Raw genomic sequence first — 12,806 nt, forward strand, 5'->3', positions numbered from 1 at the left:
ACATTCCTCTGATCATTTGTTTGATCATTTGTTCATTTAGCAAAACTCTGCTTCATGTCTGTCTGCTGTGTTCCAGACTTGAAACTAGGTATTGAACAAAATTTTAAATTAAACTAACTTGCTGCCCCTAAGGCATACAAGTACAGATTTATCTGTGTAAACAGGTACTGAAATTTGCATAGATGGACAAAGGAAAAAAATAGTAAATCCTGCCAAATAAAAACAAGGAAGGAATCACAGAAGTGGTTATTTTGAGCTAACTGTATCCTGAAGAATTAATCAAAACATATCTCTCTACATTGTATGGAGTCTATAAAAACAAAAGTTGAGCACTATGCATTGTTTACATTAATTAGTAATATTTTATAAATGGATGGGTGACCAAAGAAGGATTGCTTCTATGAGTAGTTCAGATATAAATGATACGTTACTAGTTCATCATTTAATTCTTTTTTCTTGAAACTACTTCACTATTTTTGGTAGCCTAAACCATTTATCATTAGATCTGTGTTGAGTCTTAGAAAGCTGCTGACTAAGTGGGTAAGTTGTTTTGTTTGCTGTATACTAGTTTCTTAGTTTTTCCTTTGTAAAATTAGGGATTTGGATAAACTCTCTCTAGGATAACTTTTAACACTGAAAGGCTATACCTTGTATGACTTGTTTCCTTTTTCACTTCCCTGTGCAAAAAGTTGTTTCAGTTTCTTTGAATTTTATGTAGCAGCTATCAAACTCTTTTACATTATGACTTAGAGCCATTGACTTGATTTTTTTTTTCATACACTCGTTTAAAAAGATCAGTTGTAAGCCAAATAGCACAGGGACAGACTCTATAGTTACAGCGCTATTTACAAACTTTACAGAAATGTTACATGGTCTTGACTGATTTGGTAGGTGCTGTAAAATAAATGCTTGTTTTTTTCTTGTTGTGACACTATTCTTAGAGTTGGGTTCACATCCTAGGTAAACTACCCTCTTAATTGTGTGCCTATGTTACTCCTTCAATAAGTGGAATTTCCTGAGATACCATCTAACCTTGGATTCTAGTCTATTGTAAATAATTTTTAAAGAAAATCCTATTCCAGTGTCTTAAAAGTAGCATTTTACTTTGCAAGTTCCATCACCATATCATCCTTCTTTTCCTTTCAATAGATATTAATGAATTGCATTACAGTATTTATAGCTATGCTTGATAAGTTAACATACATATAAATTCACAAATACATTTTTTTCATAAAATACATTCTCTGTATATTCAAAAGCCCATATGTATATTATCATTAAAATGTCTAATATGCATAATCAGTAGTCATTAGAGGGAAAATAAAGAACAGTACAGTATTTTAAATTCTTTATCCTTACTACAATATTATGAAATTCCTATCTTAAATCTAATTTTAGTTTTCTAAAAAGTTCAGAAAACTTGGCAATATTAGTTTACTAGTTTTTTCCTTGTTTGTTTTTGTTTTTGATCTCTTTGGGGAATAAAGAGGAAAAATGATAAAATTGTTACATCCTGTTGAAATGTTGGCATTTCAGTTTATTTAATGTGATTTTGCCAATGTTTTATGCTGTGTGAAACATAAGAAATAGGATTCTCTTGTAGTTAGATGCTGAAAAGAATGCTATTTAATGTAACTTTGAGCTAATGGCTATCCTTTCAATTTGCTTTTCTCATTTATTCAGAATTGATGGTATTAATGATGAAACAAATTGGCGATATAATCATTAGTTGACAAAGCTTTGGTGCTGATCATAAAGATGGACCTGAAAATATTTGTTTGCTGAAGTTAATGTGAATTATTTGTATTAAATGAAAAAGACCAAAGTTTTAAAATATTATGTTTTGACATATATATTTTTGAACCAGATGCCCAGTAGAACTACTGAGAGGGTTGCCTGTTTACAGTTTGCTATTATCATTTTTCCCTAATGATATCAGAAACATAATGGTCTTTTACAACATAAATATCTATATATTGTCTTACATTCCTGCTTTCTGTCATTAGTTATAGAATATAAATAGTATATCAAATATTCAGTCAGTTAGTCGCTCAGTTGTGTCTGACTCTGCTGTCCCATGGACTGCAGCACGCCAGGCTTCCCTGTCCATCACCAACTCCTGCAGCTTGCTCAAATTCAGGTCCATTGAGTTGGTGATGCCATGCGACCATCTCATCCTCTGTCGTCCCCTACTCATGCCTTCAATCTTTCCCAGCATCAGGGTCTTTTCCAATGAGTCAGTTCTTCCCATCAGGTGGCCAAAGTATTGGAATTTCTTAGAATTGTTCAACTTCAGCTTCTTCAGCATTATTGATTGGGTCCTAGGCTTGGGTTACTGTGATACTGAATGGTTTGCCCTGGAAACAAACAGAGATCATTCTGTCGTTTTTGAGACTGCATCCAAGTACTGCATTTCAGACTCTTGTTGACTATGAGGTCTACTCCATTTCTTCTAAGGGATTCTTGCCCACAGTAGTAGATATAATGGTCATCTGAATTAAATATCAAATATCAATAACCTTTTTTTAGTTTAATTTTTTGAAGAATATAATTAAGCTCTTGATCTAATTTACAGGGGTGAACTTATGGTAGTGTTTCCATAGAGAGGAAATGATTGATAAAACTTATGTTCTTTATCATTTTCTTTATGTTTAATTTAGTCACCTGCAGATCGGTGCAAGAAGATCCATGCTGGCGATGAAGTGATTCAAGTTAATCATCAGACTGTGGTATGTATAATTACCTTACAAGTCAGTGGGAGGAACTAATACAAAGATTGCTTAAGTCTTTAAAAGAATGCAATGAAATGAAATGCCTGTTTGTGTACAAAATAATTAAATAACCTTTTGAAAAATAACTGAATGACTATTTTTCTTAATTATCTTAAGAAATTTCATAAGGCATTGTTTTAAAATAACATGAGCATTTATTGGTGGTGACTGATGTTAGATGTACAATTCTATATGAATAATATTACCCCATGAACTAGGATGACCATTTTGGAATAGAAATTAAAGTAACAGTGCCTACAAATTCAAATTTTTAACTTTTAAGTTTCATTTAAAAAAATTATCAAGTTACCTAGTTTTATAACACCATGCATTCTACTTTATTTATCTACTTTAACATTGATTTGTTCATTAAAGTATCTGGCAAATTGGTTTCTTTTCATGTCATTTTTTTTTAATTTTAGTAGCTGAATTGGCTGTTCATTTCCCAAAAGAGAACTATAGTTTAAGTTTTAAAACTATTGCACTTAACTAAATAAGTTCATAATTTTTTTTTCTTTGAACCTCATGATTCCCTTTCTAGGCTGAGAATGACAGTGACATTCTGTGCCTATGGTAGATTTTCAAGGGCAATTTTTCCTAATCTTATATTTTAAAAATTAACATCATATGATTTTCATTTTGGACTAGTTTCTATCTCACTTGCTCTATCTCTGACAAAATAAAATATATGGTTTTTAAAAAGTGAAGTTAACATTAAAATAATCTGATTATTGATTTATAATCCACATTTTAAAAGAAAAACATTTTTTTCCTGGTAAATGTTCTATTTAGTACTCACTGACTCTTCAGAGTAAGTAATTAATTATTTCCTACTGTGCCTTTTAGCTAAATTTGGTTTTACCTGTTCTAGTCATAGAAGAAAGGCTATATTTAGAGGGTTAAAAGACTCATGTGAAAAGTCTGATCTTCCTCAGTGATTCTTATATTAAGGCAGATGCTATTTTAAATTTGGTTTGAATGAGAAGTTTGTAATATCTTGGAGAGGCTCCTGAACACTGATAATTAAACGTGATATTTCTTCAATAAGTTCATTTTCTAAGTGAATAAAAGTTAATGAAAGTATGAAAAATTATGTGTGGGGTGTAAAGTTAATACTAATTACTGTTAGCTTGTTGAGGCTAATTAATGGAGAATATTGGTAATCAATGGAGCCTTTCCACTCTGTGACAGTTTTGATGATGAGTAGGTTCTCATAACTAGAAACTATACAGTACAAAGTGATTGTCCTTAGTAAAGTTTCTTGTCCTCTAGGGTGAGGATTAGGGTGAGGATTTGGGCAGTGGGATAAAACAGCTGCTTCAGTAGATTGGCAGCTCCTCCACTTCTACAATGTGACCTTAGCAAATATGACATCTGTTGGATAGTTTGACCAATTCCAGTTGGTCAATACTAAGAGGATAGAAATTAGTCTCTAATGAGAAATAAAGTTGTTAAAAGGATACTCTTTGTAGAGCAAAGATTCTCATGTCTGTTGAATATGAAAGTCTTTAAAAGACTTAAAGTGAACCAATAAAATCTATAAGGATTGGTGATATTTAAATACTGTGAGAATGTGTCAACACATCTTTCTATTGCAGGAATATTCTAAAATATTAGAAACTACACAGAATGATGGTTGGAGGAACTTGCTTTCAGTTTTTGCTCTGAAATTGACTTATAGTTTTAAGTGAGTCATGATAACTATTTGAGTTTATCTTTTCGATAATAATAACCAGAGTCAAAAAATAATAATAATAACCAGAGCCAGCACTTACTGAGTTCTTACAGTGTGCCAAGCATCATGTTAAGTCCTTCACATATTTTATGCTGTTTGCTTCTCACAATAATCCTATGAAGAAGGTGTATGTGGAGACTGAATGATTATTTAACCCACCCACAGCTCAAAGCTCACTGACTCCAAGGTCCATGCTCTTGCTTAAGTTTTATTATACTCCCTCCCCAAACTCAAATTGTAAGTTTATCAAACAAAAGGGAAGGAATTCCCACAATCCTGTAAGTAAATCTTAAGATTCAGGGAGAGGTTACGCAGAGCCAAGGATAGAGAAGAGAGGAAGTGAGAATTTACATAACTTGGGCAGTGGTTCAGCTGAATTCAAATTAGAAATGGGGTTGAAATTTAACTTTACTGCTACATTCTCACTCACTCCTTTCCTCCAGATAGACAGGATACATAAAACACAACGCCAGGCATGTGTTAGAAGTTCCACAGAAATTAACTTTCCAACCTCCCTTTATCTACTACAACAGTTGGGCCAATTGGAGTCCAAGTCCTTAGCAGACTGCAACCTACAAATCGATTTTGGATGATAATAAAGACATTGTCTGACAGGAAATTATGTTGAACTCCATCAAAGTGACCTTCCTTAATAATGTGATCAATTAGCAGATTGCCTTCTTTTTGTTCAAATTGAGGCATATTTGTGCATGAATGGTATCTATCATTAAATGCACCCTACTGTGTCCTCTCTTTCTTGCTATTGCCCCTGTTGTGGTCTGTGCAGTGGCTTTTACTTCTTACAAGACAATATACAAAGGTGGGGGAATGGACTTTATTATGAAAAGTTTGATAGACCGATAAATTAGTTGAAACAAATATAAGTTATTTGCAGTCTACAGTTACCCCTTCTGTCCCTGCATTCATAACCAGGGATATTAGGGGCTGGTTATGATATATTTATATTAAAGTATTACCTAATGCTTTTGAAATACATATTTTAATCCAGTGTTTAACTAACCAGAATAGTGAGATATTGCCAATATTATTCTACACCAATATAGGTTCAAGAATGAAAAGAGTAATGTTCAATTTTATGTTTTGAATGTTACTAGCTCAGTTAGTATTTTTCTGTAGTTATAAAATTTCATACTGCTATAGGTAGTAATGTACAATATAAAATTTGACTACTTTTCTTATTATAAAATACCTAGAAAAGCAATGTGAAATTTTCCCCTAAGAGTCTGAGAAAGTTAAATAATCACAAATGAATTCACATACTATTTTTGAACTTGCTAGTATGGTATATCTTCAAGATGTTCAATTAGATATGTGTGTGTGTGTGTATTTATAGTTTGCTCTTTAAAAATATATATATTTTTCTTATTTAAAATGAAACTGGAAGTTTTATGTCTTTTTTCACGTTGCTATATTCTTTATTATAAGTGGCTTTTAAGCTTTTCTAATCAACATACTTCTGTGGCTGAGAAACTGGCTGCCAGGTAGGAAGAAGAAAAAATCATGAACATCCAAGCAAAGCAGACTGAGTCCTATTGCATGTCTTCCCTGCCAGTGAAGATCCAACTCCTCAAAGGCTGCTGGAATCTCCCAAGATTTTTTCTACTTCATCTGCCACTACATTCCTCACTGGGAGATACCTCGGCATAGTTTGAACCAACAACTCTGCCCTCATGATGCACTTTTAACACTTTTTTTTTAGTTGATGAGTCTACTTATAGTTATTAAATCTATTTGGGCATATTCCTAATGAATCTGTTAAAATTTCATGTCTTTGCTGTTTTTGGTGTGTAAGTGTTATAAAGGTCTATCCATACTAAAAACAGATTCTTTCTTCTTAGGAATATCAGTTGAAAAGAATGGGGTATGTGGTTGGATGGGGTATGTTGAATCGAGCAGTTGGAAAATTTTCCTTTTATTTTGTGTGTATACTAAAACATATTCACTATTACTTTGGAAAGTCTTCTGGAACCTGGTGACTACATTATGGCAAGAAAGGTTCAATAGATGGGGCTATAAAGCCTACTGGAATGGAAAATAACCAGGTTGGGGTAGTCACGAAGAAGATAGCGTACAACAAACAGGGTGTTTGACAGTGATCAGAAAGAGATGGAAGATCAACACTGTAAACTAGTGGCTTTTGTTACCCCCTAAATGGTAAACATTACTGAACAAGAATGTAGGTGATGTCATAGGGGGTGGGAAAAGGGATCAAGATAAAGAGCTATTGAGTTATCTGGAAAGGTAATTCTGACTTCATTTATATAATTCTCAGCAGTGTCTCCTTTATTCTCTTATTCTCACTCTAGTCTCTCATTTGTGACTCTTCACCCTCTTGTTCTTTCAACCTCAGAACAACAGGCGAGTATTGTTTGAAAGGGAAGCCAATATAATCAGAATGGATGGAGATATGGTGGCCCATTAAAACTCAACAATCCCTCCCCACCCCCACCCCCGCCCTTATCCTGTTCCCTGGAAGGAGTAGTTCATTGAGTGGATTCAGTAGCACTATTGGCTAACACCCATGTGCTTTCTCTCTTTTAAATATGTATAATTGTTGTCTTTATTTTTTAGGTGTTTCTTCTTAGTTTTCTTTACTTTACCATCCTCATCTCTTCTCACTTGACTATTTCTCCTACATTCTTCACCTTTTTCAGTATTTTTTTTATTCTCGCCTATTTTCTTCTGTTCTCCTTTCTCAAAAGAGAAAATATTTATCTTATAATTTCTTACAACAAAAAATATTAAAACTCAAATATAGTATTTGCAGTGCACCTCCTTTCTTATCCCTGTAAACACACGATGTTACTGGAGTACAGAGATTAAGTATATTAGCGTGATGTTTAACATACTGCTTAATAAATGGTTATGATAATATCCTAAAATAATTCTGTTAGGATTCTAAGAAATTGGTATTCTAAAACAGAGCAAGTGAATTGTTCTCTTTTGGAAGGGGAAAATACCATGAAAAGATGCTTACCAAAAATTAGAAGAAATGATGCATTAAAGATTTCAGTTCCTCATAGTAAAATTTTATTTCAGATTCTACTTTGTATAGGATATAGTTTCTTTTATTTTATGTTGAATATTGTGGATTTGATGAGAATGTGTGGAAACTGGTTTTGAACTGCCACATATTTATATAAATTATGTTTTATTATTCCTAGAGAAATCAATTCATTACTTTATTATCTAATATAATATTTTATGATTTTTCTGTTATCAAACTAAAATTATCTTAAGTCTTTATATAAAAAAGATAAGTTGTATGATACCTTAATATTGGTAACTTCCTGTGAACCAATTTATTTTTTCTGCAAATCACTGCATCCTCACTTCTTTCTTTCTAATTTATACAATTCTTCCTAGCTCCACCAGGAAAAGACTAATTGGTTTTAAATATGGTTAGCTCTAATGTTTTTATTATTAGAAACATCTTTCAGTGTCAACATAAAATTAATAGGTTAATTATTTTACATGGAATTTTAAAATGTATTCATATAAGTGATTATTTTGTATGTTTAAAATGTATCTATTGGCTGATGTTCTTTCCTACTCTGGATTTTTAAGTGTGTAGCTCATTTGCAAATCAGTGTCAATAGCTATATCCCTTTTCCTACATCTGTCAAAAAGGCAGAAGTCAGTCAGTCACAGTTCCCTGATTTACTTTATGTCTATAATAGAGGTGGGCAATTAGTAGATGACAGCTGTCTGATGAAGATAAAAATTATTGCATGAAAGGGAAATACATTAGAGCATCATAAAATAGGAAATTCAAGAGATAATTTTAATAATGTTAAGTTCTTTTTAAGTTATTTAGCCCTAGGATTCAAATATAGGTTTCATCCACTAAATTAACATTCTCAGCTACATTGTGGCTGAAATTTTAGGTCATGTAAACTACTCATCACTTTCATATTTCCTCTCATCTTATTACTGTAATAATGGACAATAAAGGGTATTTTAAAACTGAGACAAATGGCAGAGAGAGTTCATGGGGCCCCATTTAGAATTGACAAGGAATTACCTTTTTTGTCTGAGTTGTTGCATTTCTGATAAAATGACTTCTGAAGATAGCATCTATAGTGAAAGTATTTACAGCCATTATGGAAGTTCTTAAACTAAAACTTGTTAGTAAAGATGTAGACTGCTGTTTATTTAGCTATATAATTGCATATATGCACTTTCTTTGGTTTTGTTTTGATAAATGCAGACATCTGTTGCAATACTTGCTAGTATTTTCAAATACACATATCTGTTAAATGTCTACCAGTAAATGACATTATAAAATTATTCATAGAAAAGTTGTAGATTTTTAAACATGTTTCTTTATGAATACTTGGCTTTGGTTACTTTAATTACATTTTTGTTTGGATTCATAAATTAAGTTTAAGTTGAATTTTTCATAAATATAGATGTTTTCTTCTTTCTTAGAATTCTTACAAATAGGATGTATAGATTTTTAGATAATAATGTTTTGTTTCATCCCTTAGCTTTGGTAACTAAGACTCTTTATTTTAAAATACACATTTTCAATGTCTTTGCAAGGAGAACAGAAATGAAACATAGGAAGGAATGGCTGAGATGTAAAATTTCCATATATATGCAAACATAAAATTAAGTTAAAATTTTATGTTTATAAAACTTTTAGTTAAAAACTTGTATTATTATGGTTCTTTGAAAATATCCTACTGGTTTTGGGGGTAATGAAGCTCTGTGATACGACCAAAGATTCATCCCCACATTCTTTTACATGATTGTCTTCCTTCTCAGTGTCTCCCTAGCAGAAGCTTTTAGACTCATTGAATTTTATGTTTTGGAGAAGTTAAAGAATACCATGAATGATAATGAAATAAGAATAAAATGGGCTTTGATTTAGTTTCCTATAGCATATACAAATGTGAACCATGAAGCCCCTCGAAATAAACTTTTGGCCTTCAGAGACCAAAATATTACCAAATACCATACTGAGTTGGTATATTGAGTTGCTCAAGATGCTAAACTATACCAGAAGCAGAGATACCAATGATACAAAGGTGCGGTTTATATAGATAACAGAATAGGTAATAGAAGATAATGCAAGTAACAGGATGTGGAAATGTATCACCTTTGGTAAAAACAATGAGGGTGATTTGTAGAACTAAATGGAAAAAAATCATGAGTATCATTTTCTTCCCCCCATGTGCTTCATGAGTCAATCAAGAAATTCTGATTTAACCCTCAGAACTTTTTAGTTAGACTCTGGGAAGGTGGTGTACAATAGGTGGAAAACAAAGTACTTCTTGTAGTCTTCAAGTTGGTTTTCTCTCTTGGACTCCCTATCCATCTTCAGCGGTGAGAAACTGTGTTCTCTATGCTTTCTCTTAAATAAAACACACACACACACACACACACACACACACACACACGTATATTATATATGTGACTGTCTGTGAAATTCACATGAAAATATTAGCTACCAAAACATATGTGTAAATTCAAATTGTGAGGAGCTCAACATGGTCCAAGTTTTACAGTAAAATTAAGCCACATAAAAAACAAATGCTTTGATAAAGTCTTATTTCATTGTATGAATGCTTAAGGAGGCTGTGAGATGAAGAGAGGCTCATCTTTATGTGAATAAAGACATAAAATTGTGGGGTATTCCCTGTAATGAAAATAAAACTTTTTAATTCATTCTTTCTGAATGTTTGTTCCCTTCATCTTTTCCCAAGATTATCTCTTCTAGTCATGTTTGTAAAAAATAATCAGTACTAAAGTTTCGCTTATAATAGAACCTTGGGTCATTTCTGAATACTCTGAATTACCTATTTAAATTACTCCATGCTGGAAATTTTTTTTTTAATTTTTTTTATTAGTTGGAGGATAATTACTTCACAACATTTCAGTGGGTTTTGTCATACATTGACATGAATCAGCCATAGAGTTACACGTAATTTTTTTTAAATTTTACTTATTTATTTTTGGTTGTGCTGGGTCTTTGTTGTTGCACATGGGCTTTCTAGTTGTGGCAAACAGGGGCTACTCTAGTTGCAGTGCGCGGGTTTCTCACTGCAGTGGCTTGTCTTGTTGTGAATCATGGACTCTAGATCACAGGCTCAGTAGTTGTGACACATGGGCTTAGTTACCCCATGGGATGTGAGATCTTCCTGGACCAGGAATCAAACCCATGTCTCCTGCATTGACAGGCGGGATTCTTAACCACTGGACCACCAGAGAAGTCCTCTATGCTGGAATTTAAAGTCACGTTTTTGGGGGGGTTTTTTGCATTTAGTCTTAACCAAATGCATACCTTTCAGCTTATATTCCTCTTTATTTGAACCATGGGTAATTCTCTGTTTCTACTCACTAAATGAATGATTGTGAAAAAGCAAAATTAGGATATCTCCAAATATATCACACAAATATATTGTGTGAAAAAAATAAGTTCAGGTGAAGTTTTTAGATTGGTACTCAAATTTAGTGATTCTAGGATCTTTGAAAGATACTGGGTATCAAAATTCACTAATTCTGAAATGTTTTGAAATGTTTCAGTAATGCAGGAGAACAGAGCACTGTAATATCTCAGCACCAAAACATTTGGCAAAGACGCAGTGTCATTAGTCTGAATGTGATGGGTTGTATGTTGAATTGTCTCTTCAGTGCGTTTAGAAAGAGCAGAGGAACATTTGGGTATGGTGTGACTTAAATCATCAAACATTTATATAGGCACACTTCAAGTCTCTTTGAAATTTACTTTGTGAATAGGTATCATTTACACATTACAACCATGAGTAAGAGCCAGTGTTTACACAGGAGTGTGTGTAATTGTCAATGAATGGATCTGTTACTTTGTCTTCTGGAGGATAATAACTTTGAAAATATTTTAAGAATATCCTATCTTCCTACTTGTATGTCTAGAGATGCTTTTTTATAATTCCAAATACAGTTGTAACAGAGGTAAAGGTCTAAGTTGATAGGCTTACATTCTTTTATGCTTATTTGTAACTGGCTACTTGGAACCATAGAGTCTTTTCATTTGTTGGTCAAATAATTCACCACCTATTGTTTAGGAATCAGATAGGCTAGAGAACGTCCTAAACGGATCAGAGACAACTTCTTCACTCTATGTACAAAGAGGAAAGGAAGACTCTCACCTCTTTAACACCAACCCCAAAGCCCTTTGTGTACCTAATCTGGCCAACCCATTGTCCAAGGACCTGCCCACTTAAGTTGCCATTGACCCAGGAACCCTTGGTATCTGCTTCAGCCTGATCAAAGCAATTACATGCCCTGTCTACAAGAAAGCAGAACATCTGGCTTTAAAACTCTTGGGATACCTTAAAAACTCTGTTGGACCATTTTAATCCTGTTTGCTCTATATATAAAGTACATTTCAGTGTCCAAGTTGGGGATTACATTTAAACTAATAAGACTTGCCATTGTTTATAGACACTGAGTTATATTTTTCTAGAAAACCTTCCTAACTGTTTCTATAACGCGTATGATGAAGCAGAATATTTCTACAACAAAAAGCAACTATATCCATTGTTACTATTGATATATATTATTATGAATATTATATATTATTATGGAAAATATTTTATTGTCATAATCAAATCACTGTGACTTTAGGTCTGAAGTATCCACTCTATAATTTTTTTCCAAATGTTAGTTTATAAGAAAGTTTATTTGGTAATTTGAGGTAAAGAATGTTTATTATAGCTTTAGTATCAAGTATATTACATTTAGAGAAAAGCTGAATACTGCCTCTTAGTTTTATATACAAAACAAAATTCCCTTTGGACTTTTAAGGCACTTCATTATCTCTGAAACATTCGCATTCTCGTGTCACCGTGTCATTTCACTAGTTATCAGCAAACACTCATTAAGTCTCTGCCGTTTGTAAGGCATTGATTGCAGGTATATCCAGAAAAATGAGACTCAGTTTTTATCCTCAAAATAAAACCCTCAATATCCAGTTTTGTGAGGGTAGATGAAGGATGTGAGGAAAAGTACACAGCTTTAATAAGCAGCAGTGCATGAAAAATGCCATTAGAGAGATATAAAATCACATGAAGAAAACAAGATGCTAGCTATAAGAGGCTGTATGATGGGTGTTGCATTTAATAAGTGCCATTACGGATACATAAGATTTTATAGGTGGGAGAGGAAAAATGCAAATATTTATATAATAGAAGGGTACTTTTGCTGAGAAGAAAAGCACAGTGTTGGAGGGCACCATAATACTAACTTAACCAGTTGTTCCACCCGTACTGAACTACTGAAAGTTGCCCAAACTG

The 12,806-nt window shown here is 32.9% G+C and overlaps 1 protein-coding gene across 4 annotated transcripts in view; it reads left to right on the plus strand.

The window, feature by feature from the left end:
* CNKSR2 (connector enhancer of kinase suppressor of Ras 2) overlaps window positions 1-12,806 on the plus strand; it is a 263,683-nt gene that overhangs the window by 122,897 nt on the left and 127,980 nt on the right. For all 4 annotated transcript variants that reach the window (XM_065916516.1, XM_065916517.1, XM_065916518.1 and 1 more), the window contains exon 8: window positions 2,661-2,729. In XM_065916516.1, the coding sequence (XP_065772588.1) occupies window positions 2,661-2,729 (69 nt within the window). The remainder of the gene's footprint in view (window positions 1-2,660; window positions 2,730-12,806) is intronic.

This window comes from Muntiacus reevesi, chromosome X (genome assembly GCF_963930625.1).
Source record: "Muntiacus reevesi chromosome X, mMunRee1.1, whole genome shotgun sequence".
Classification (NCBI taxonomy): domain Eukaryota; kingdom Metazoa; phylum Chordata; class Mammalia; order Artiodactyla; family Cervidae; genus Muntiacus; species Muntiacus reevesi.